Source organism: Chanodichthys erythropterus, chromosome 21 (assembly GCF_024489055.1).
Source record: "Chanodichthys erythropterus isolate Z2021 chromosome 21, ASM2448905v1, whole genome shotgun sequence".
Taxonomy (NCBI): Eukaryota; Metazoa; Chordata; class Actinopteri; order Cypriniformes; family Xenocyprididae; genus Chanodichthys; species Chanodichthys erythropterus.
Window position 1 is genome coordinate 22,412,135 of NC_090241.1, and position 26,525 is coordinate 22,438,659.

The 26,525-nt window shown below is 36.4% G+C and overlaps 4 protein-coding genes across 11 annotated transcripts; 1 reads left to right on the plus strand and 3 right to left on the minus strand.

Moving 5' to 3' along the window:
- The first annotated feature begins 277 nt into the window (after positions 1-277).
- On the plus strand, positions 278-8,904 carry ccdc17 (coiled-coil domain containing 17). The gene is made up of 14 exons (XM_067373933.1): positions 278-519; positions 1,045-1,125; positions 1,204-1,257; positions 1,350-1,479; positions 4,785-4,926; positions 5,001-5,096; positions 5,267-5,400; positions 6,074-6,194; positions 6,464-6,647; positions 7,490-7,557; positions 7,680-7,880; positions 7,956-8,178; positions 8,352-8,462; positions 8,751-8,904. Exons 1-14 carry the CDS (start codon positions 307-309, stop codon positions 8,868-8,870), a joined length of 1,878 nt encoding a protein of 625 aa, XP_067230034.1. The 5' UTR covers positions 278-306; the 3' UTR covers positions 8,871-8,904.
- Positions 8,905-10,054: 1,150 nt separating this feature from the next.
- Positions 10,055-16,444, minus strand: nasp (nuclear autoantigenic sperm protein (histone-binding)). 5 transcript variants are annotated; one of them, XM_067373530.1, is made up of 15 exons: positions 16,281-16,444; positions 15,552-15,590; positions 15,346-15,459; positions 15,139-15,219; positions 14,933-15,042; positions 14,224-14,694; positions 13,974-14,029; positions 13,807-13,883; positions 13,640-13,713; positions 13,313-13,501; positions 12,984-13,153; positions 12,691-12,750; positions 11,424-11,498; positions 10,933-11,061; positions 10,055-10,253 (listed from the first exon to the last, which is right to left on the minus strand). In XM_067373530.1, the coding sequence occupies exons 1-15, from the start codon at positions 16,316-16,318 to the stop codon at positions 10,218-10,220; spliced, it is 1,719 nt and encodes a 572-aa protein (XP_067229631.1). In that variant the 5' UTR covers positions 16,319-16,444; the 3' UTR covers positions 10,055-10,217. The 5 variants fall into 5 exon arrangements, with proteins under 5 accessions (XP_067229631.1, XP_067229630.1, XP_067229632.1 ...); XM_067373529.1 differs by having other exon boundaries at positions 12,682-12,750; XM_067373531.1 differs by lacking the exon at positions 16,281-16,444 and adding an exon at positions 16,003-16,207 and having other exon boundaries at positions 12,682-12,750.
- A 1,289-nt stretch (positions 16,445-17,733) lies between these two features.
- On the minus strand, positions 17,734-20,939 carry akr1a1b (aldo-keto reductase family 1, member A1b (aldehyde reductase)). Of its 4 annotated transcripts, XM_067372971.1 has the most exons (10): positions 20,819-20,857; positions 20,656-20,725; positions 20,063-20,158; positions 19,719-19,838; positions 19,469-19,620; positions 18,704-18,899; positions 18,429-18,628; positions 18,274-18,346; positions 18,097-18,183; positions 17,734-17,933 (listed from the first exon to the last, which is right to left on the minus strand). In XM_067372971.1, exons 2-10 carry the CDS (start codon positions 20,719-20,721, stop codon positions 17,868-17,870), a joined length of 1,056 nt encoding a protein of 351 aa, XP_067229072.1. In that variant the 5' UTR covers positions 20,722-20,725; positions 20,819-20,857; the 3' UTR covers positions 17,734-17,867. The 4 variants fall into 4 exon arrangements, with proteins under 4 accessions (XP_067229072.1, XP_067229075.1, XP_067229074.1 ...); XM_067372974.1 differs by lacking the exon at positions 20,656-20,725 and having other exon boundaries at positions 17,739-17,933; positions 20,063-20,161; positions 20,819-20,919; XM_067372973.1 differs by lacking the exons at positions 20,656-20,725; positions 20,819-20,857 and adding an exon at positions 20,291-20,403 and having other exon boundaries at positions 17,740-17,933.
- Positions 20,940-21,706: 767 nt separating this feature from the next.
- On the minus strand, positions 21,707-26,494 carry prpf38a (pre-mRNA processing factor 38A). The gene is made up of 10 exons (XM_067372975.1): positions 26,291-26,494; positions 25,296-25,455; positions 25,064-25,185; positions 24,876-24,961; positions 24,645-24,755; positions 24,448-24,554; positions 24,297-24,323; positions 22,310-22,413; positions 22,109-22,157; positions 21,707-21,998 (listed from the first exon to the last, which is right to left on the minus strand). Exons 1-10 carry the CDS (start codon positions 26,418-26,420, stop codon positions 21,953-21,955), a joined length of 942 nt encoding a protein of 313 aa, XP_067229076.1. The 5' UTR covers positions 26,421-26,494; the 3' UTR covers positions 21,707-21,952.
- Positions 26,495-26,525: the final 31 nt, after the last annotated feature.

Genomic DNA, 26,525 nt, shown 5'->3' on the forward strand with positions numbered 1-26,525 from the left:
ACTTGGGAAAACATTTTTCATGTTTTAGGAGGGCAAATGGTAATGTTTAAAATATGCATGGAAAAGATAAAAATAATAGGCATAAAAATATTCAAGGGTTTGATTCCTCTTGCTCTAATTTCCATTCTTCACCACTCCCTTTTTCCAAGGTGATTGTAACCAACAAACAAACCTTCAGTCAACAAATGCAGTACATTTCACTTGAGGCAGACGTTCCAACATAAATATATTCCTATTTTTTTAAGAATCAACCTATTTGGCTCTACATTTTGTTTCAAGGTTAAATAGGGAGTAATTGTTGGAGAGATGGAAGGTTTGGGGGAGTTAATTTGTCGGAATTGTAACATGGTGTTCCATTCTGCTGGACTCTTGGATAAACACAAGGCCAAATTCTGCATTGGCACAGACCTAAAAGACTCAATAGCTCTATGGAGGGGACAAAGGGGATTCACACAAACAGAAAACGCAGCTGTGAAGACAGTGCATCCCACAAGGGCAAGGACACCTGATTTGATTATTGTAAGTAGTTGAATATTACTTAATTATTCAACACACACACACAAACCTGCAGTTAAACAATGTATTAATAAAATATATAATGTATTTATAGAAAATATCATTTGAATAAACAATTCTATATTGTTTTCCATTTCATTGTGTCCCTTTATACACTACCGTTCAAAAGTTTTGGGTCAAGATTTTTATAAAAGATACTTTTATTGAGAAAAGATGCATTAAATTGTAATAAATGCTGTTCTTTTGAACTTTCTGTTCATCAAGAAATCCTTAAAAAAAAAACTGTTTTCAATATTAATAATAATAAGAAGAAATTTTTCTTGAGCACCAAATCAGCATATTAGAATAATTTCTGAAGGATAATGTGACACTGGAGACTGCAGAAAATTAAGCTTTGCCATCAGGAATAAATTACATTTTAAATATATTAAAATAGAAAATGTTTATTTAAAAAAAAAATGGTACCTACTCCAAACTTTTGAACAGTAGTGCAAGTAATACTGTCTGTTTGGCTGTTCCATTGGCCAGCTGAAGGAACAGAGAAACCGCCAAATGGATCAGAGAGAGAGTTCACAGGGAAATACTGCTCTAAACAAACTCACTGAAGAGGTACAGGACCGCATACTAAGATAATAAATCTCAAGTTCAAAGAGGTTTTACACAGCATCTGATAGTCTTCTGTTTTAGTTTAAAAAACTCAGGATCTCATTTGAACAAAACCTGCCCAGAGCACAGACAAAGGTCAGTTTCATATGCTTAGTTCTTTCAATCTGTTTATATTGTGAATAGTGTGTTTTATTATCTGTATTGGACATTGTGTAAGTGTCCTTCAGGTCTTTGAGGAGCAGGGCTCAGTCCAGCAGAAGGCTGATGAGCAGAGGGCTCTTGACTTGCATAAAGATCATGAGCAGAGACTGGCTGAGATCAGGGCACGCAACCATTGGCTGGAGAAGGAGAGAGAGGGTACGCTTCTCTTAAATGGTTGGGGAACATTGAGAAGTATGTAATAATGTTAAAAGAAAGCTGTTATTGGCATTTTTGCTTCCATGAAGAACCTTTAACATCCATGGAACCTTCCCATTGTGCAAAAAGGTTCTTTAGAGTGGAAAAGGGTTTTTTAGATTATTAAAATTTTCTTCTTAGGCAAAAGTAAAGTTCTTTTAAAGGATCTTTGAGGAACCCAGAATGGTTTTTCTATGGTTTTGCTGTGAAGCCCCCATTTTGGAACCTTTATTTTTTGAATATACATTATTGTAGTTCTCAGCTTCCAGCACGTATGTCACATGAGTTGATTTTCTAAAGGGTTAGTTCACCCCAAAATTAAAATAATGTCATTTATTACTCACCCTCATGTCGTTCTACACCCGTAAGACCTTTGTTCATCTTCAGAACACAAATTAAGATATTTTGGATTAAATCTGATGGCTCAGTGAGGCCTCCATATATAGCAATGGTACTTCCTCTCTCAAGATCCATAAAGGTACTACAAACATATTTAAATCAGTTCATGTGAGTTCAGTGGTTCTACCTTAATATTATAAAGTGACGAGAATATTTAAAAAAAAAAAAAAAAAAAAAACTTTTTAACAATACCTAGTGATGGCTGATTTCAAAACACTGCTTCGGAGCGTTATTTTGAATCGAATCAGTGATTCAGATCGCATATCAAACCGCCAAACTTCTGAAGTCACGTGACTTTGGCGCTCTGAACCGCTGATTTGATTCGTAAGGCTCAGAAGCTTCATGAAGCAGTGTTTTGAAATCGGCTATAGATATTGTTAAAAAGTCATTATTTGGGGGGTTTTCTTATCGCTTTAAAATATTAAGGTAGAACCACTGAACTCACATGAACGAAATTAAATATGTTTTTAGTACCTTTATGGATCTTGAGAGAGGAAGTACAAACCCGATTCCAAAAAAGTTGGGATACTGTACAAATTGTGGATAAAAAAGGAATGCAATAATTTACAAATCTCATAAACTTATATTTTATTCACAATAGAATATAGATAACATATCAAATGTTGAAAGTGCGACATTTTGAAATGTCATGCCAAATATTGGCTCATTTTGGATTTCATGAGAGCTACACATTCCAAAAAAGGTGGGACAGGTAGCAATAAGAGGCCGGAAAAGTTAAATGTACATATAAGGAATAGCTGGAGGACCAATTTGCAACTTATTAGGTCAATTGGCAACATGATTGGGTATAAAAAGAGCCTCTCAGAGTGGCAGTGTCTTTTAGAAGTCAAGATGTGCAGAGGATCACCAATTCCCCCAATGCTGCGGCAAAAAATAGTGGAGCAATATCAGAAAGGAGTTTCTCAGAGAAAAATTGCAAAGAGTTTGAAGTTATCATCATCTACAGTGCATAATATCATCCAAAGATTCAGAGAATCTGGAACAATCTGTGCGTAAGGGTCAAGGCCGGAAAACCATACTGGATGCCCGTGATCTTCAGGCCCTTAGACGGCACTGCATCACATACAGGAATGCTACTGTAATGGAAATCACAACATGGACTCAGGAATACTTCCAGAAAACATTGTTGGTGAACACAATCCACCATGCCATTTGTCATTTGCCGGCTAAAACTCTGTAGGTCAAAAAATAAGCCATATCTAAACATGATCCAGACGCGCAGATGTTTTCTCTGGGCCAAGGCTCATTTAAAATGGACTGTGGCAAAGTGGAAAACTGTTCTGTGGTCAGACAAATCAAAATTTGAAGTTCATTTTGGAAAACTGGGACGCCATGTCATCCGGACTAAAGAGGACAAGGGCAACCCAAGTTGTTATCAGCGCTCAGTTCAGAAGCCTGCATGTCTGATGGTATGGGGTTGCATAAGTGCGTGTGGCATGGGCAGCTTACACATCTGGAAAGGCACCATCAATGCTGAAAGGTATATCCAAGTTCTAGAACAACATATGCTCCCATCCAGACGTCGTCTCTTTCAGGGAAGACCTTGCATTTTCCAACATGACAATGCCAGACCACATACTGCATCAATTACAACATCATGGCTGCGTAGAAGAAGGATCCGGGTACTGAAATGGCCAGCCACCCATAGAAAACATCATAAAGAGGAAGATGCGACAAAGAAGACCTAAGACAGTTGAGCAACTAGAAGCCTGTATTAGACAAGAATGGGACAACATTCCTATTCCTAAACTTGAGCAACTTGTCTCCTCAGTCCCCAGACGTTTGCAGACTGTTATAAAAAGAAGAGGGGATGCCACACATGGCCTTGTCCCAAGTTTTTTGAGATGTGTTGATGCCATGAAATTTAAAATCAACTTATTTTTCCCTTAAAATTATACATTTTCTCAGTTTAAACATTTGATATGTCATCTACGTTGTATTCTGAATAAAATATTGAAATTTGAAACTTCCAGATCATTGCATTCTGTTTTTATTCACAATTTGTACAGTGTCCCAACTTTTTTGGAATCAGGTTTGTACCATTGCTGTCTATGCAGGCCTCACTGAGCCATCGGATTTAATCAATCATCAGATTTAATCAATCAAGATCATATTAAAGCTTTATCCTGCCTTCATAATTTAGTTTAGTTACTTTTCAATATGAAAATCCATTATATTACATATTACCTTAAGTTTACATTTGCATTATACTAACATATTGCACAAATTGCAATCAAGCTGTCAATTTAATACAATATGCACAAAGTGTGAAAAATATTATTTAGCATGCATAAAATGCTAGAAATGAAATTGGCTACAAAGTCAGTCGTTTTGTTTCAAAAATGTTTAAAATGTTATTTCCACCAACAGAATGCTATTAAACACTTCATCATTTGAGAAACAAATGACAGAATTCTTCTGTGATGCTTGGATATTGCTTGAAAAAAAGCTAAATAAACTAGTTGTGTGAAAAGTGTTTAACAGGGATATTATTTTCTAAATGTCTACAGGCTCAAAATTGAACCCCAAAATCCTGTCACACTGTTTCACTTAGCAACTACAAACTCATGCTGTGATTGGTTGAAACACCTCAAGCATTTTAAAGGCAGATGAACTTGTTAATGTTAATTTGTTCTGCTCTACTCTTTATCATAATAAAAAAGAATTTTTTCTTGAGCACCAAATCAGTATATCAGAATGATTTCTGAAGGATCCTGTGACACTGAAGACTGCTGAAAATTCAGCTTTGCCATCAGGAATAAACTCCATTTTAAAATGTATATTAAAACAGAAAATGTTAATGTTCATTGTTCTGCACTACTCTATTGATGACGTTTTTATCCCAGATATCGAACAGAGACTTGCCGAGCTGGGAGGGCGGGAGAGGACGGCTCATTTAGAGGAAGTGCTGCAAGAGCTGAGGAGTCAGGAACAGAGGAACGAAGAGGTGCTGCATCAGCTCAGCTCTCACATCAACTCAATGAAGGGGTAAGAGAGTGGGGGAAACAGTGTGCCAAGACGCTATCAATCACATGCATGTTTATATTGTGCTAATGTTGTAGGCTTAATCCAAATGAAGTCCAGTCAAACCCACCAGAGGAAAAGAAGACACGTGTCTTGATCTATTCTGTTGATGGGCCCCTCTCTGCTCAGATAAGGTCTTCTTTAACAAGCATGCAAACCATATCTAGGGACAATAATATCATCAAGTCTTGGGACTACCTAGAAATCACTTACTGCCTATCAGTCACCCAATAAAACCATTTAGTGACACCTTAGCAACCATTCTGAACACACTAGCACTGTGGTGCATTTCTTTTTGTAACAGAGCTTTGCGTCTGGCATACATGCAGTCAGGTGGTTCTGATCCAGAGGTTCTGGCCCATATGCATGACCTTCAAGCAGAAGCTCTTACTCTGGAACAGGCAAGACCTAGAGCTGATGGCAAGACAAAAGGAAGAAGTGAGTAAAGAGATTGAATTGTGGCTGAAATAATATATGGACAGTTACACTGCTGTTCAAAAGTATGTTTTGTTTTTGTTTTTTGTAAGAAATTAATACTTCTATTTAGCAAGGATGCATTCATTTATAGCAGTGACTATAAAGACCTTCATATTGTTACTTTTTCAAATGAATATTGTTCTTTTGAACTTTCTATTCATCAAAGAATCCAAAAAATAAAAAATAAAAAAATCAGCTCATCAACACTGATAATAGAAAATGTTTTTGAGCACCAAATCCGCATATTAGAATGATTTTTGAATATCATGTGACACCAAAGATATTCGGTGTCACAGGAATAAATTACAGTTAAAAATATATCAAAATGTAAAATATTTTTGTTAAATTGTAATAATATTTCACAATATAATTATTTTACTGTATCAAATAAATGCATTATAAGCATAAGAGACTTCTTTCAAGAACATTACAAAATCTTACCAACTTCAAACTTTTGAATGGTAATGTCGGTTTGTCAACTGTAAAGTTTCCAAATAGTCTTAATTTTGAAAAATGTATTATATTTTACAATTTAATGCTATTAAATTAATACATTTTTAAGTAAGTGTCTGCATACTTTTTTGGGTCATTGTACACTATTCTTTCAGTCAATTCTTGTTTCTGTCCCAACCAGGGATGAAGTCTCCTCACAGAATGTTGGACCCTGATGTTCTTGCTGTGGAGCAGGAGAACCAAAGGCTTGAGGAGGAAATCTTCAGAATCCAGCTGGCCAGAGAGAGGCAAAAAGGAGAACATGGTATTTCTGTTCCTCAAAGATCTGACATCTTGAGCATCACATGATAAAAAAAAAGTGATGTGAAAAAAAGTGAACTTTTCATAGAAAACTTTATTTTTGTACATGTTCTGTCTAATTTGCATGCGTAAACTGTGCACTAAAAGTATATTAATATTTGATTGATTGGAATATTTTAAACTTTTTCAATTCAATTCAATTTGCATTTATTTGTATAGCGCTTTTCACAATACTTAAATATATTATTTGAATATTTGATTTGATATTATTTGGATCAGGGCTTATTGATATCCAGAAAGGCCACATCCATCAAATGGCTAGCCTCAGAGCTGAGATCGCCTTTCTAAAAAGAGAAATAGAGAAGGGACGAGACAGAAGACCACCCAATCCTCAGCCTCCCCTGCCTATTTTTCCTGGATCTTCTATGGCCCTAACGCACTCTGCTCTGACACAGGTGGGCTGAAAATTCATTGTGTTACTGAGAGCTAATGTAATGTACAGTATGTTGAGTTAATGTGATATTTAAGGATACACAAAATTGTCTGATACTATTTTAATGCTATATCTATAACCGATAAATGGCTGATATTAAACTTCTGTATTGTATTAAATAAATAAATGAGTTGTTTTAAATGCTGCAAGTGAATTTAGGCATCACAATAGTAAAAATATGTAGTATGAATTTTTTTTTTTTTTTTTTAAATTTACATATTAAATTACATTAACTTTAGGCAAGTGGCATAGATGATGGCAAAATATCCAATATCCAATAATAATAAAATTATCATATTAGCCAATAACCAATTTGATACCAATATAATGATAATTACCCTTCAAAACTTTGGGGTTAGTAGATTATTAAAATATGTCTCTTATGCTCATCATGGCTGCATTTATTTGATCAATAATATAGCAAAAACAATAATATTGTGAAACATTATTACAATTTACTGTTTTAGTGCATTGTATATTTAATTATTAGTGTATATTATATGTAGCTTATTCTTGTGATGGCAAAGCTGAATATCTTCTTCAGTGTCACATTTTCCTTCAGAATTTCTTATTATTATCATTTAAAAACACTTTTTGGACTTTTTTCTGAATTCTCTGATCAATGGAAAGTTCAAAAGAATAGCATTTATTTATAAATTATAAATGTCTTTCTTTGCTGTATTTTTTAATCAATTTAATGCATCCTTGCTAAATTTAAAGTATTAAAAAATCTTACAGACTTTTGAATAGTAATGTATATATATTTTGTTTTCACCAATATTGCAGGATCAGAGTTCAAAACAGCATTCATCGATGGGTTCCCATGTAACTGATCCGATGGAAGCTCTTGGTCCTGCTGCTTATGATCCTGTGTAAGACAAATTCTCTCTCAAGTTACTTTTCTTTGTCTTGTTTAGTCCCTAAAGATGAATACACATCAAACTAAAGGCATTACAATATGATTTAACCTAGCTATATCTGAATTTGTGTACAGGGCTGGCTTTGTGATCTTCTATGACCTGGTGATGGGTTTAGAAGCTACTTTGGGATCGGTGCGTTTGTTGGCAGGGTTATATTGTAATGGGGAGAAGCTGGGACAGACCACCCCAATGCCACCAGTGCAGTGCCAACCATTACTCTCCACCAAGATTCCTGGAAACTATGCCATACTGGCTTTTAAGCAGCTTGTGCCAAGGTAGTTTGGTTGAAACATAAGTATGGACACGGAGCTGACATGTGTTTACATTATTGAATTTGTACTTCATTTCAGAGTACAGCCATCTCCAAATGTCTCTTTGGTCTTGGAGATCCAGACTTCTAAAGGTCTCCATTTGTACAACCATGAAATTAAGGACTTGGTTACTTGTGGCTGGGCTAAACTTGAACTTTTTGACCAGCACAACCAGGTTTATAGCGGTCACTGGAGGCTTCCCTTCCGTTCTCTCCCAGTTCAAGCATCCCTAAGTCCAGTTCAGCTGAATTCTGTGCCACAAGTATGTTCACCCAATACTAAGAGCTTAAGAACCTCACTATACTTTTGAAGTCTTTAGATGTACCTGATTTTTCATATGCCCATTCTCTTCTAATAAGTCACTACTAGGTTAAATTCCCATAGAATTCTAATTTACTTGATTAAATCAGACTAAACTTTTTCTTTCTTTCTAAGCTGGGTAACATCGAACTTTGTCTTCGGGTAGCAAACGCTCGTCATGGAGATGTACAGACTCCTGCAAAGATTGACATCAACAACACCAACCAATACAAGTACCCATCAACGGTATGCAAAATATTTATCAATTTACTATCTAAAGATGCTTTTTGATAGCAAAGCTTATAAAGGTTTTGATGAGCCTATACAGCAGGGGTGTCCAATCCTGCTCCTAGGGGCCACTGTCCTGCAGAGTTCAGCTCCAACTCCAATCAAACACACCTGAAACTGTCTTACTATAGGCATACTAGAAACTTCCAGACAGGTGTGTTGAGACAAGTTGGAGCTAAACTCTGCAGAAAAGTGGCCTTTTAGAACTAAGTTCGGCCAACAGCTTAATAACTGTGTCTTATTTAGGTGGTCTCAAAAACATCTGCAATCCTGGCAACCCAAGTACCATCTCACACATTACAACCCTCATCCAATCCATTACCTTCATCACTGCCACAGACAGATCATGCTGAGGAGTCCAATTAGGTTTGAATGACTGAATAATTCAATCTGAATTTGATTACTGTACAAATAAATCCTGTTGTAAATTCACAAAAAAAAAAAAAAAAAAAAAAAGTATTGCATGTGACAAACATATAGTATAAACAGATACTATTGCAAATGTACTATAATTTTTAAAGTTGTTAAAACACTGATCAACCATTATGCATTTAGGGGTTGGACAATGAATTATTTGTATTGTTTAGGGCCTCCTTTTGCAGCCAATACAGCATCAATTCATCTTGGTAATGATAGACAAGTCCTTAACAGTGGCCAGAGGGATTTTGAGTCATTCCTCTTCCAGAACATTGACCAGGTCACTATGTGATGCTGGTATAGGAAAACTTTGACTTGCTCCTCCAAAAAACAAAGTGGCTAAAAAATATTTTGATCTGGAGACTGTGCAGGCCATGGGAGATGTTCCACTTCAGTTTATGTTCATCAAACCACTCTGTCACATTGTTTGTGGCTTGAATAAATGATTCATATAGAGAATATAGATTGCACTTTCTCTTTCAATTTGCAGGTTTTCATATACCTTAATTCAAACTCATTGACACCGCTCAGTTCATTCTTGAAGTGAACTTTTGCCTGTATTGTGAATAGATTCACTGTTTTGGACTGCTGCCTTGAATTTAAGAACATAAGTACAGAATGACACAACACAGGGCTTCTTGTCTGCTGTGCAACTGTTTAATGCTCTGCCAGAGCCCTACAGGAGACAAGAGGCCACTTTTTTCAACCTTTTCTCATAAGTGCTGCAAGTCAGACTTTTGGGCAAAAAAAAAAAAAAGCCCTTGCATCTTCATTGTACACATGCAGGTAAACTTAATTATAAGACAAGTCGCAGAATTTTTTTTTATATCCATTTTATTTTAATTGTATCCAAAGTAATTTACTGTTGTAAAGATGAAAATACAATGATTTGGAATTAGATTTTAATATATTCCGATCTAATCGGACTTTGATCATCTGTTTTTTTTGTTGTTTGGGCTAGTACAAGTTCTGATTGGCTAGTAAGTATTTAGTAGTCAAATTGGTTGGTGAGTGAAAATTTCATACACTGCCTGTATTGAAGGCTTTATAGTTCATTTAAAGAAAGGGAAAAAATATATAATATATAGCAGAACATTCTTTAAAAACAGGATAAAGAATTAAGAGTCCACGTTCACATATGCAAATATCCTTTATTTGAAAGATTACTACAATTATACAAAAGGTGGACAAAGAAAACTGGTTATTTACAGAACAGAGACAAAAGTTGTTCATGGAGAGTATGAGGCAGACATGCTCTGCTGGTTGGAAGGTAAGTGGTCAATCAGAGGATGTCCATCACGCAGAGGTCTCCACAGAGGAAGAATTGGCCGACTACAAGAGAATATAAAAACCATTAATGCACAAGCAGCAAAAAAAAATAAAATAAAATTAAAAAGTTTAGGCACTAAAATGCTGGACAAAAGGATGAAACCCAAGACAATTCTCCAACCAACACATTAATTCAAGATAGAGAATTAAACCTCCTCTCAGACACAGGACTTCAGAGTAAATATGCATCCAGATGAATCAGTCTGGAAGTTTGACTCTTGTAACCTTGTAATCTTAGGAGTAAGGTTACAACATTTTAGATTGGAATTGTGAAATTTCTTAATCTTGATACCACAGCAAAAAATACAAGCCTACCTAATATAAGTTAAAATTATTAAGTGAACAGCAAGATTAGAAACAAGCTAAAAGCAATAGCACATTAATACAAAAGAGACTAGGTGCTTTAACGTTTTTCTAGGATGCAAAAAGAACTTGCATTCATTGCGCATACGCAGACCAACCAGTAGACTGTGTACAGAAAAGTTCTCACGTCTTGAACATGAATGGCCTAAAATAACTTAAATTGGCAAAACTTAAACATATGAACATGATCAACTTTGATGCAGCAGTCAGTTTCTGTCCACTGTCCAGAACATCTTTCACACTGGCCCTGGGCCATCAAACGGTCCTTTTGTCAAGCCCTGTGACCCTAATAGAGGAAACAGCAAGCCTATCAACTCGCCTCCTGCTCCATTTTCTCCTGGACTCCATTGCCGTTGTGGGCGGAGTCATCGCTGCCATTAACTGAGGTCTCCTGTTTAGTCTTTTTAGCATCACTGTCCTTTTTTGGACTCTCCTCGTCTGGTTTCCTCTGTGCAGGAACAAAGCAGGACAGAACACGTACTTTATTTTTTTTGCGCTAAACACCTATTCTCTACATGCTACTCAAGCACACATGGCCACTTCAACACCGTCACAACTACAATATGCCAAGCCACAAAATTGAAGCACAGTCACCACAGAAGCACCAAGCAACACCAAATCTCATCTAGTTGGCAAATTCAGTTCATGACCCAGCATGCAAAGTTGCAATCAGCTAAGGGAAGGGAGCAATGCAGGTCCCTTCAAGGGGCAGACTACCCTCATGTAATCCAGTTGTAATGCACTTTAAGCATGCTAGTTTTTCCACCTCTACTGCAAAAGGTTATCAAATTTCAGTGGACAGATACTAACCTTTTTGCGAACAAGGTGAGAAATATCAGATGCAGATTTTGAGGAAGATGCACCATCAGTTGGCCCTGCAGAAATCTGAAATAAGACATTGAGGGTGAGCAATATCAGTCGATATTTGGCATTTGATTTATCAGCACTGGCCGATAAGTATCAATATTAATTTGACAGCACTAACAGAATCTTTCAATTTTTGATTTCAAAATTGTCATAAAGCATGTCATTGTAGAAATTAGGGCTGCGCAAATTTATTATATTATATATAGCAAATGTACAGAGATGCATAAAATCGCAACAACTTGCCATTTTAATCGGCAACTTTAGTTTAACACATATGAAAGAATTTAATGGGCACACAACAGTTACTTGCAGGCGACTTGATGTTTACAAAAAAGCACAATAAGCTGTGCCTGACACACGCACAGAAAACCAAACACCGCCTCTTGGACAGCGCAATCCCAAATTCAGTTATTTCACTGCTTGTTGCACTTGAAATACAGTTATGCCAAAATGCCTGTCATGTCAAGTACTGTTATGTAAACAGTTGGAAAAGAAATCGGATGCATCAATAGGATCCGTGCATTAGCTCTTAAAGGAATAACATACAGTATACCTGCTGCTGTCTGTCAAACAGAAAAGTCACTTACTGCTCTTGACTGAATTTGTAGATTTAATATTAAATCCAAGTACATTAAACTCATGTGAAGACTATATAGAGTATTTTTTCATTGTTTTACATTTGATTGTTTCTGTATTGTCTCTTTCTTGAATGCCATGTTAAATAGATCTAATGTAGGCCTACATGAAAAACTTAAAGCATTTTTTTTTGTATCCTTGTTTTATTGTATGTCCTATTGTTTGTATTTGTGACCTTATGTAATGTTAAAACACCGTTCAAATGTGCTGCATAGCACACCAGAATGAACCTCATTGGTTATGCAGCACATTTGAGCTTCCACAAGAGCTTCTGCTTATGTTGTCGTTTCGCTGATCAATGTTTACATGAGTGTAAATCCCCAAATTAAATCTTATAAGAGATAGATTCTTCAGAAAGTCAGTACTAACCCGCTTGATTCACATGGAATAGATTTCTGATCTCTTTGAGGTGTCAAAGTGGTAGTTAAAGGCAGTCAACTGAAGGAAATCTGACAGGATTCGGTCATCAAAAAGATCTTAACTTGTGTTCCGAAGATGAACAAAAGGCTTACGGGTGTGGAACGACATGAGGGGTGCAAGTAAAGAAAACAAAGCATCAACACACCTGACTAACAGTAGATGAAGACGGGCCACCATTTTCAGCTGGGAAAGCAGATGAAGTGGATGCTCCCGCCTGTAACAAAAAAAAAAAAAAAAACTAAACGTCACCTCTTTAACTTTTTTTGCCATCTTCACAGCATCATGGATGATACACAATCCCTACTTGAGCTCAATTTCTTATACTAAGAGCAACATTAAAGATGCATAATATCAGTATCATTATTGGACAAGTTAAATTATTAGTACTGGGCAATGTATAATACAAGCTGATCTGGGATTTCATCAGAAATTAATCAGCCAACTCACAAGGGTCTGATGGATGGCCACAGAAGCTGCAGCAGCCGTCCTCTGGCTCTCCTTGGCATCTTCAATCTTCTCAGTAATTTCTGGCAGTAACTGTTTCAACTCCTCAAGCTCATTCTTCTCCTTTGCTGCCTCTGCACCTTCCGCTTTGTCTATCACCTCCTGAAGCATAGCTGGAGGAACATGGATGTGGTAATCAAGTGTACCATGCTCATTACTGGTTACTAGGGTTATCAGCAAGCAGATCTTCAGTAAAAAAAAAAAAAAAAAAGAAAAAAAAAAAAAAAAAAAGTATGAAGACCAGCAAAAGCCCGCTGCAAAAATGTTCCTACCAAGACGGCTCTCGATGACTTTGATAGAGTTGGAGAAGTGCTCGATGGCTTGGCTGTACTGGGCTGTGTAGCTGTAAGTTGTGCCCAACTGGTAATGGGTCTCAGCCAAAAGACGACTATGAGAGGGAAGGTGTTTCAGCTGCAAGGTTAAACACTCATTGAAGTCCTCCAGAGCCTGGCTGTAGTTACCTACATGAATCAAAATGGACAGACTTAGTGGAAGATGATTGACTGAAGTAGTGAAATTTCTCACTTTTAAATGGTGGCTTGTGGCATCCAAAAAAGGTCCTTAAAAAAAGGATATCATTGTCAACTCTACATACACACCTGATTCAGCTCCAACTTCTCCAAGTTTTAGGTAAATTTGTGCTGCCATTAGCTGATCTTCTTTGCAGTCTTTTCTACATACAATAATATAAAATAAAAAATAAAAAACCCAGCATTTTAAAAGAAGCTCAATTAAATGCGGTCAATTGCTAGAGGTACAGACATACCTTTTATAAATCACCTTTGCAACCTCAAGCATCTCCCAGGCCAACTGCAGGTTTCCAACTTCATCCTCCTCACTTTCCTAAAAAGAAACAAAGACACAAATGAAAAACCAATGAATCAAAGAGCGGAGGGGATGAGGAAAAACAAACCAAAAAACAGGATTACAAACCTTATCCTTTGTCTCACCCTCAGCATCCTCATCATCATCCTCATCATCGTCGTCATCTAAAACAGAAAGATGTTAACTTGCTGACAGTGATTTAATGTGAAACCCCATCACCATGCACACCCTTAGTAGCGTTGCAGTTTAAATCTAAACATCCTGTGGATCCACCAGCATTTAGAAGTAAATTCACCAGGTGAAACTTAGTAATTTAACTCTTAAATCTCGTGCTCCCCAGACTACCACACTTCACTACCTCCACCATCCTCTTCCATGGGTTCTTCAGTATCTTCATTTCCATTTTTCTCCTCTTCATCTTCAGCCTTTTCTGCTACTCCATTAGACACAGTGATATCCTCCTTTTTAGGTGCACCTTCTTCCACACCGTTTGACTTCTCAACATCTTTTTCAGCAGGTTTTGCCTCGTTTTCAGCTAGTTTCTCCTCGTTTCCAGCAGGTTTTGCCTCATTTTCAGCTAGTTTCTCCTCATTTCCAGCTAGTTTCTGCTCGTTTTCAGCAGCTTTTGCCTCGTTTTCAGCAGGTTTCTCAGTTTTAGGAGATGCTGCCTCCGCTTCCTTTGGCACTTCAACTTCCTTCTGATTTTCCTTATCTTCCTCTTGGTTCTTCTGCTCGCCTTCCCCCACCTCTGTTCCTACCTCTGACTGAGTTTTGTTGTCCTCTGACATGGCATCATAAACCTGTGCTCGAAGCTCATCTCTGGTTTTCTCTGAATCATAGTACAGATGGAGGGAAATTTCTAGGTTACAGCTAACATCCCTCTTAACTGGAATAAAATTGTGCTTTATTCTTTGTTAATATATACTGGCTTGTGGGGAAGACTTTGAAAACTGTCCATTTGGAGGTTCTTTGAAAACATCCTTTTTGCAGATTTGATGTCTAGCCTTAAGCATGTATGAAAGACAAAAAATGATCAGTTTTAAAATCAAAGCTTTTTAGATACAAACCATCCAAGTTGTCAGCGCTTTCAATCTTAGAGTCATTCTGTTTCTCGCCCTCTTCAGAGGATTCTTCTGGGACTCCTTCTAAAGCATTACCAAGCACTGTATTCTCCATCCTAGAGAAATTAGAAAAAAAAAAGTTATAGGAAAATGAAGTGTTTAAAAAAAAAAAAAAGAAAAAAAGAAAATGCATTAAACACTAAACCAGATACCTGGCAAGCTCCAGAAGGGCCTTCCCACACAAGAAAAAAGCTTCTCCACATTCATCAGCAGTGTCTCCATATTTCTCGGCTCTTAATTTGGGAGGGGGGGATAATTTACACACCATAAGTCCAATATTAAAAAGTATCTGGTATACTTTGAATGTATGACACATTTTCTAACCTATAATACATGCATTATCTCCCTTCACTACTCACAGCATGGCACAAGCCTCCTGGAACACACTGACTGCAGACACAACATCACCCATCACCAAGTGCCGGTTGCCTGTGCCAATCAGCTTCTTTGCTTCCTCAGTAACATCGACGGAGCTGCAAAGTTCACGAATGTGAGTGTAACAAACCTCAATAGTTACTTTATTGAAATGAGAAATTTAATAAAATAATCCCAGATACCAACTCACCTGTCTGCAGCGCTCGAGGAGCAAGGTTTCTCCTCCATACTGCAAAGACAAACAATACAGAGAGTCATAAAACTGTTAAAAAGTACGATTTCGTCTTAAGAATATCTGTAAGGAGTAAAACTGCACTAAAGTTTGTTTACAAAAAAACAAAGTTCACGTGCGGTGGACCAAAGTTAGCGCGATGCTACGACTGGTATTTATCGACAGAGAGCTAGCATCTACACGCGGACATGACTGACACTTAACGTGACCGTTTAATATCAGTATAATAACCAAAAGTGTGGAATTTAAAGTGTTATTTGTCTTGTTACCGCCACCTTTCAAACTTAACCCTCGACTTTAGCGCGCGTGCAGCCATTCCATTGCAGCGCCAAGCTCACTGACGGGCCAGTCACGACTGCGCGTGAACAAAGCGGGAATTTCCTCATTTAGGATGTATAAACAAGCTAACCGTTCGTATCAATCCTTCTCCCGCCAACAGAAAACAGCCAAACACATCACGGCAACGGGAATCAACTGTGATGCCATCCCGTCGCGAGCGACAATGTCCGGGCGCGCGAGAAAAGCGAATTGAAGCACGAGCGCGAGACATTTTTCCTGACAAGGATGCAGCCGCTGTAGCTTTGTTATCAAACGAAAACAGCCAAAACCTCGCACTTTGACTTCCTTTAACTTATCTGGTTACTTCCCATGCTTGGGAACGCACTTAACTTGAAAATTATATTTTACCTTTCGGCAGTTGAAGCAGCTGCTGTTTCCTCGGGCATTTTAATGCGTTAAATAAACTAAGCCGTAATGTACTACTGGATGATGTATATGTGAAGATGGCAGGTTTGCGAAGCTGCTCCTGAATTAGTCTTTGTTGGCGCCTTTAAATACGGATACAAGCTGTACTTCCGCTGAACTACGACCCTATCACAAAAACGCGGGAGAATACATTTAAAGGGCAAGTATCCGTATTACGCCACAGGCACAATAAGATATTAATAATATCTCACTGGAAAAAGATAAATGAAAAGTCTGTTTTTTATCCAGATTTTGTGAGTCTCATAAAAATAAGAAATTATATTTTGCATTTAAATTCAACTTGAAATTAAAATAGAGTTAATAACAGTTTGAAAACACATTTACCTCAGAACAAACATATTCATTGACTATAAACTCGTTAGTCGGCTAGAAAAATTAATTCTAGAGAGGAGCATTTAGTTAAATATATGCACCATATTACATATTAATTATCATCTTTAATGTTGTTCAATAGCCTATATTATGCATGTTTGAATAAATCCGTCAAGTTGACAGCCAGCATTTAAATGTTTATATTGGCTTAAAATGAACCAAAGATAGGTTGGAAATTGAAAATCAGACACATAATTACTAGAGGCAACAATAATAATCAAAGGTGAACATTTATTAATAAACAATTTAATAAATGTTTATTGTTTAATTATTATATTTAATATTAATAAATGTTAATTTCCAACATATTTTGGGTTTATTATAAGCAAGCAATACAGCAATTTGTACCCAATATTTGGGTTAAATAAAAATACCCAGCAGTTTGGGCAAACATTTAATCCAACCGCTGGGTTGAAACAACCCAATTGCTGGGTTTGTCCATTTTCAACCCAACTTGGGTTGTTTTTAACTAAACATTTTTAGACAGTAATAATACTTGCAACTTGCATTGAAACTTGCCTGCTGATAAAACTTATGCTCCAGAGACCATATTCATTTAACATCTAAGGCTATAATAACTGGCTGAGTTAGAAAGTGTTGACACAGTAGAAAATCAGTCTAGAGTCTCTTCAGCTGTAAATGTCACTGGCTGTTAAGTCTTGTGTTGATTGTAATAAATTGACATGTTGAAAACACACACATAAGCAGTCTTTCAGAATGCACTCATTTACATGTAGCCTAGATCAGTTGCATATTATATGCATTAGTGAGTGTGGTGGTGCTTATGGGGTGTCACTCTACAGGTAAGTATGAGGCTGGGAGGGAAACAAAAAAATCACAGTATACTCACTACAAAAAACTAGACTACACCACTGATACATATTTTTTTTTAAATATTAAGCAAATATATAATTTTAGGGGCAATAATCCAGACATATTCTTGACAGGTTTCATAAAATTGACCCTTAAACATGAATACATCTAAAATAAGCTTATTCATAAAGTTCCTTTCCATGCTTGTCAAAAACAAACGAGCACACATTTCGATATGTAACAAAATTTTTTATTGTGTTTATAAGTACACAGAGTAATGAATGGACATTGGTTTCAAGGCACAGAATCTTGCAGAAGTGCGCATTAATAGGGGTCATTAAAAGGGTAGTGAGGATGTCCTGCATCCCGGGGTACAGACTTACCATCGACCTACAAAAAATAAAAAGACACAACAACACTCAAATAAAAATAGATGCAAAACCATACATAGTGTTGGACTGCATGTGATTTGGCTTAAACGCAGCAGATTTACTTCTGAAGTAACCACTGTGAAATTTAGTGCTATGCTGTGGCTTACAGTAATGTAACTTACAGTAATGGTTGGCACAATGTAACGCCAGCCTCTGTGCAATGCTGTCACTTGACTCATTTCCTCAGGTTCAAGAGTAAAATCAAACACCTGTAAATGAGCAGAGTAAGTTCATTGCATTGTCACACTACAATGTCATAAAGAAAAAGATGGAAGAATCAAGAAAAAACATGCAGAAACCTGGATATTCTCTTTGATCCGAGACTGTGTAATGCTCTTTGGGATAGTCACTACTCCTCGTTGAGTTTGCCACCTGACAAAATATCAGTGAAGAATACTATGTAATAATCAGTGAAGAAATATGATGTGCATCTAGTGCAAAAGCATGAATTTACCTGATGATAATTTGTGCAGGAGTCTTGTTGTATTTCTTGGCTAGCGCAGCAATGGCTGGTTCCTCCAACAGCACAGGCTCCTCTGGATGCTTCCAGGCTCGGTCAGGAGATCCTAGCGGACTGTAGGCAGTCACCACTAAACCCCGATCCCGGCAGTGAGCCAACAGCTCAACCTGTGCAAGGTATGGATGGGACTCCACCTGCAAAACACTATTGTTACTCTACAAACTGATATAATAGACCAAATAAATTAGGACATCACATTTTCTTCTGACCTGCAAAACGGAGGGTTTGATGCTTGCAACTGATAAGATGTCATCGATCTGCCTGCTGTTGAAGTTTGAGAGTCCAATGGCCCTGACAAGTCCCTTTCCCACAAGTTTTTCCATAGCAGCCCATGTAAGCTTGTAGTCTATATCATCATACAGCAAGGTTCCATCCTCCTTCCTGGGAAAAGAGGTATCACCTCGTCTGGACAAAAATAAGAGAGTAATAAGAGGAACACTACACTGTTATCTGAGAAAAGACGTTAAAGGGATAGTCCACCCAAAAACAAAACTGTTATCATTTTCAAAAATAAGATATTTTGAAGAATGCTAGAATTCAAGCATTTTTGGTTCCCATTGACTTCCATTATATTTTTTGACCATACATTTCAAATAGAAGTCAATGGGAAACAAAACTGTTTGGTAAACCAGCATTTTTCAAAATATCTTCTTTTGTGTTCCATAGACAAAAGTAAGTCATCCATTGGAACGACATGAGAGTATGTAAATGATGACTTTTCACTATCCCTTTAAGAGCACTTTAAAGTTCATTCCCTAAAGGAGATAAAGAAAATGTCACATGTTTATACTGCCAATAAACAGGACACCCTAGATAAGACAACAGTTGACTATTATAGAGTCTTGTACCCTTTCAATCGCTTTTGAAAATTCATTTTCAATTCATTTTTTATCATCTTTATATATATTATATATTATATATATTATATATATATATATATATATATATATGAAATGTATGTACTGGGGGCTTACTGGAAGGCATATGGCCAATGGATGAGGTAGAGGTCCAGGTACTCCAGCTTCAGGTCTTTCAAGGTCTTTAATAGAGATGGCTCCACGTCATCTGGGTGGTGTTTTGTGTTCCACAGTTTGGAGGTCACAAATACATCCTCTCGCCTTATTCCCTGAAAGAGGACAGAGGTTGTAAAGCACAAATGATTCCTTTATATATAAATGTGTAGGTATATTTCATATATGTATTCTTTCAACTTAGTTGACCTACTTTTTCAGGCCCCATCACTTCCTGGAAAGCTTCACCGATCTCTGGCTCGTTCGCGTAAATGGGAGCACAGTCAATATGCCGATAGCCAGTTTGCAATGCCCAAATGACTGCCTGTTTTACCTGCAGATGACAGCATATTTATTTAAAATGCTTATTGAATTCCTCATTTAAAGCAAACACAATAATTATTGCAAATGATTATTGAACAACGACAATAATTATATATATATATATATACACACACTGTATATCCTGGTAAACTCACCCTCATCCTTAAAGCATCATAAAGATTCAAATTCTGTCATATTTACAGTTGAATAAATAAATACAGTAAATAAACTCACCTGTCCAGGTTCACTCTTCCACGTCCCAAGTCCCACAAGGGGCATCTTTCGCCCAGTGCTGAGGACAGCAAAGTCATTCATACTCATCCTGTGTGCCTTCAGAGAAAAGAAAAAAAAACACAGTATGAACAGTGTTCAAACAGAAGAAAGCATGGGATAGACTTTAGTATATTAACTTTAAGATTTAATCTATGTAGTAGTAAATCAATCCAATCCCTAAACACTCACAGAAAGGCTGCAGGACGCGTAGGATGAATTAATGCAAACTGTTCAGTGCTCAAAATTCAGGATCAGAATGAAAGGAAGTGTAACCTGCTGACTTATCAGCTGACTTCCACAGCAGCTCTAGCAGGATGTAAATACTGTAAAACACCCTACACTGGAATTTTTGGGAAAGCATATACTTTGGGTTCGCAAATTTTAGAAAAATAAGAAGAAGAATTAGTTTGAGCCTTTGCATGTTTATATAAAGGGAGGTTGAATCATGATGAAATCTCATTTTTTACTGTCACACCCCCAGTCATTATTCTACATTAATTTGCTCTAATGTTCTAGTTAGTGCAGTGAATCACACAGACATTTTGTTAACGTACCATTCTTCGACAGTAAAACTTGTGAGAATGAATGACAAGACGAAGAGCTCGTTGAATATGCTGCATTTCTCTGTAAAATCAGGTCAACGAGTGTCCCATGTGGCGTATCATAACAGGAATTGTCCGGGAATTAAAAAAAAAAGTTATTGGTTTAGATACTTACTGTGTATGAATAGGATAAGAAAATTTCTCCACTATAAAGCTATCCAGGCTGATCAAAAATTGTTTGAATATTTTCTCATAACGTTGACGTATTTACTTCCTGTCCGATGTCTTGTATAAACACCCGTCAAAATAAAAGTCTCCGTAACAACAAACAGAAAGAGTCTTTAAATTTGCATTTAAACAATTTCATCATCTTTGAAAAATTGCCTTTCCTAGTTTAGGTGTCAATGATTAAAAGTAAAAAGAAGATTTGACCTTCATTATTTGCCCAATACAAACAAAAAATAAATACACCAGTTATCATAGCTGTACAGTACATGGTTGAGAATAAAAAAATCCCATGTCATTTTAGTCACTGATCATATAAAAAAATATTATTAATCTGAAACTCATTCAAGTGTCTATGAATCTTTAGTCAACTACCATTTGTAGTCTTCTGCATGTCTTTTATTTTTAAAACACAGACTTATATTTTGCTGATTACCCAATTTTATATTTAAAAGAAAATAAGTATTTCATCTCCCCCCTGAAATTAGGTGCAGTTTTGCCAGCTCTATCTTAAAACACTAAAACAGTATAAGAGTGGTTATGTCCAGGCTTCTTTTGGCTTTGTTAATTATAAATTTAAATGCATTTTGTTTTATTGACCACAATATTATAATTGCTATTTGTCTGAGAGGGGCACTTTTGATTAATTTTGAAAAAGGGCAGGGGCTCGAACCCCCAAATGTGCCTGGCTTTAGGTGTTTAATTCAGGTATAGAATTGCTATGTACCTGTAGATAATTCACTAAATTTAGAGACTGAAATCACATACAAAATAACAATGAAAACAAATTTTCTTGTAGACAGTTTCAATCAGTCTTTATAACAGGAGAAACTGAAACTACAATACATCAAATGTTTATTTTACATTGTACAGTTAATTCAGGATGAGAAAAAACATGGTTGCCAATTTCAAATTAAAAGTATAAAACGGCATCAAAAACCTGAGGACTAAATTGGGCTTGGGTGATTTACACAGAATAAGGTCAAGCTTTTTATGACAGAAATTGCTCCGTTTTCCATTTAATTCAGAGCACAAAAATATCTATAAAAAAAAGAAAGAAAAAGAATAACACACAGAAAACAGATCACTCGTTTCCTCTTCGACTTCTCTTGTGACTCTTCTTTGACCGACTAGAACACAAAAGAGAAAAATGCAGCATGAAACACAAAACAAACATGTAACAATCATGAAACAAAAAAATAATAATGAAGACTATTTAACCATTTAAATTGAGCATTACCTTTCTGGGGACTTGGAGTGACTGCGATGCCGGTGACTTCTGTGGTGACCTGAAAAAAAAAAAAATATACCAATATTTTATTTCCTAATAAAACAATATTTATTTCATATTAATCAGTTTTGCAATTTACTATAATTATTTTTAAACAACATTTAATGAGGTCTTATTTTCTTCATATACTTCAAAACAGCATGACTGTACCTGGAGATTTGGAGCGATGCCTTCTTTCCCTGGATCTGCTGCGGTGTCTACGGGGGCTTTTGCTGCGGTGGCGGTCCCGGTCTCGATCACGTCTGGGTGATGGGCTGAATAAATAATCAGTAATCAGACAAACTGTATTAAATTGTATAATCTTCTATAACAGGGTTTCTGCAGGTCACATGAATGTAACTTTAAGACAAGTATTAAAAAAAAGATACTTGAATAAATTGACGGAAACTCAATACATCAGTATGCTCTCTAAATGTAAAAGTCTAGGGAGAAACACAATGAATTTTATTAGCAACATATCAGAGTTTGAAAATACTACTTTCAATAGATATCCATTACTTTTGAATTCATTTTACAAAAAAAAAAGTTGCTTCAATCGCACTGCTCCAAACCACTAGAATATAGAAATATATTTTACTGTACCTAAATGTTCTTCCGCAGTAGTTTTGCAAATATCTAAAGATTCTAAATAACCAAGATGCATTTACTGGAGATAGAAAATGACAAAATATGAAGTCTTGAAATTGATCAAAATAAAGTGAGTTTATGATTAAAACAAAAATAAATATCTGCTAACAAAGCTCAGAAAATCAACTTAATTCAAAGGGAAATGTTTATAACTCATTGACAGATATTTGCTCTTGTTATTTAAAGGATTAGTTCACCCAAAAATGAAAATTATGTCATTATGTCTCACCCTCATGTCATTCCAAACCCGTAAGACCTCCGTTCATCTTCAGAACACAGTGTAAGATATTTTAGATTTAGTCCGAGAGCTTTCTGTCCCTCCAATTAAAATGTATGTACGGTATACTGTCCATGTCCAGAAAGGTAATAAAAACATCAACAAAGTAGTCCATGTGACATCAGTGGGCTAGTTAGAAGATTTTGAAGCATCTAAAATACATTTTGGTCCAAAAATAACAAAAATTACAACTTTATTCAGCATTGTATTCTCTTCCGGGTCTGTTGTATATATCCGCTTTCAATCCACAGTGACGCTGCTTCTTCTACGGCGGTTGGCATCCAGCTTATTGGTGCATTACCGCCCCCTTCTGCTCCGGACAGTGACGCAATTAGGACATCCGCGACATGCACGCCTACGCACCATTTTAAAAAATATAGCAATATCAAAATACAAACAATGTAGAATAGCTTGAATACAGCGTGCGTCTACCTCAGACTGTAAACGAAGTTCGGGTGCACCAGATAACACGTCAGCAGCGTCACTGTCCGGAGCAGAAGGGGGCGGTAATGCACCAATAAGCTGGATGACAACCACCGTAGAAGAAGCAGCGTCACTGTGGATTGACAGCGGATATATACAACAGACCCGGAAAAGAATACAATGCTGAATAAAGTCGTAGTTTTTGTTATTTTTGGACCAAAATGTATTTTAGATGCTTCAAAAACTTCTAACTAACCCACTGATTTCACATGGACTACTTTGATGATGTTTTTATTACCTTTCTGGACATGGACAGTATACCGTACATACACTTTCAATGGAGGGACAGAAAGCTCTCGGACTAAATCTAAAATATCTTAAACTGTGTTCTGAAGATGAACGAAGGTCTTACGGGTTTGGAACGACATGAGGGTGAATCATTAATGACATAATTTTCATTTTTGGGTGAACTAACCCTTTATGCATAAACTCACTTCATTTTGTTCAGTGTTTTAAGACTCCCATTACATTTGCATCTCAAATAAATGCATCTTGATTTAAAGATGTTTACATATTTGTATTGGAAAACAGGACAAAAATAGAGGAACTTTTTTTTTTTTTTGCAATTCATGCAAAATGTAATGACATGATTTATGTCTCTGATTTAAGACCTCCTTAATTTGTTTAAAGGCAAATTAAGACTTTTAAAGACCTTTTTAAGACCTGCAGAAACCCTGTATAATAATATGCCCAACCAATAATGAGTCTAAAATACATTGCCAACATTTGAATTGTAATTTCATTACATACCTCCGTCTTTTAGGTGATCTGCTTCGTCTAAAAAAAACAAAAACAAAGACAATCAGAACATGAATTATTTATCTGTTCAGTTAGTCAGCTATGAATAATATTATCAACCTGAAATAATATGATTTAAATGACAGTTAGCACCATCACAAACCTTCTGGGTGAGCGGCTGCGTCTGTAGCGTGGAGATGGAGACCTGCGTGGCCGGTCCATATCTCTGTAACTTCTTCTGTGTGGCTCTGGTGTCTGCACCCTCTCTGGCTGCAGTACACGAGAGGTTGTAGAAACATTATTTTCACAAGATATAATCAGATTTTGCTTAGATTGTCAGAATTGTAAGTTCCCTTTTACCTTCTCTTCTTCCTCATCCTCCTCATCACTGGTCTCCACTTCATCCAGGTCTTCTTCCAGGGCACTAATACGAGCATCCAGTAGCTCAGCTTCCTCCAGAACCTGTCTCTTCTGTGAGAAAACAACAACCAACATGTGGACACATTATTTTATTACATATTTGACTCCTCTAAAATTCACATTACACCAAATAACATCTCAAATAACCTACATTTAACAAGTACAACGAACCTGAAGTCTGGGAAGGATGATGTCACACATCCGCTCTGCATGAAGAAGCTCATCTATGAACTCATCGACATGCATCAACTCGAACTCTATGTAAAGAAGAAACATAATTTGCATTTTTCTGTGAGGAGGAAACTTTCAGTGCAAATACACAATGCATATTGAGATTTAGCTTTCAATAAATTGATCACCTCCATTTCTATTCTGGCTTTTGATTTTTCTGTAGTCATTGTATAATGGTTCTAAATACTTGTAGCAATCCACAGAAGTTCCAGTCAGGCGCATATACATCGCTCCAAGCAAACGGACATACCTGGAGTGGGGAAAAAAGCAGTATAGTAAGCAAAAACACCAAACTTTCATGCAGTGTAAATGGCTAAATGACAAACTTCATACAGATAGAATAGCAAAATGCACACTAACTTGAAGTCCTCATTCTTGATGAATTCCACAATGATGTCCTTTTCAGGCTGAATCTGCAGCATCTTTAGTGTCAGACATAAGAATGGAGTAGGCTTGATGTTTCCTCCATATACACCACCAACAAACTTCAGCTCCATTGCTTTGTCCACGACAAGCTCAGCTACATTTTACAGAGGGGCAATAACAGTGACAATTACAATGGTGTTTGGCACATTAATTCCACAAAACCGTACACATGGAAACATATCAGGTAAATGTTATCTAAAAGACCATAACCCAATAAAGCCCACTGCACTGTATTTGATACATGAATTTTTAAGGCCTCTAAATTTTCAGTATGATCAAAACTTTGCTGCAAAATTGTTCTTCTAATTGCCCTCTTCCCTTTGATTGACAGTTCACACTTTTTAAGAGGTAAAAGACTTTTTAGTATAATTCTAAAAATGTCCACCTACAGGTTGTGGTACACATGTGTTTTGCTATGAAATTTTTCATGATTTCATAAAGTAAACAAAAAGTTGTTAGTAATATTTCAAAATGAACATTTACTGGACTGAAGCACCTTAGGTTCACTTGATTATTCATATATAATTTTTTATTAACATCATTTTAAAATGTGTGTATCAAATATGATGAAACAGGCTTTTGATGAACATTTGTTTGTACACAACCTTCCACATAACTACAGAGCTTTGAACAAAACTAAGCATTTAAATATCATCTTACTAAGACATATTATTGGGAGATATAGAGTTACAACTAATATTTATATGCATTTCATGTAAGCAGTCTGCTATACTATTATAATAAACATCTAATTGATAAACATTACAGGCTATAAGAATTTAATCTTACCTTTTGGCCATATAAATAACATCTGCACCAAATTGCATGTTTTTGCTCAGTTTGGGCCTCTCATTAAAAAATATGTATCTACTGTTGTTTACAATGCCACATTAACAAATACAGTGTGTAATCCAGCACACTTCTCTCACCTGTAAGTCCAAAGCATTCCTCTTTCCAGTACTTGGACTCATATATACGTGTCCGTATAATCTTTTCGACGAGATACTGCGGATTTGTTCCATGTATACTATTGGCATCTTTTACCGTTCTATTAGCCATGGTGGTTTAAAATTATAAACGAACGAACGAACGAACGAATCAACGGAACACTAATATGCCATGGAGAAATAGTGAAGAAAGACTTCCGGGGGAAAGCGTGCGTCA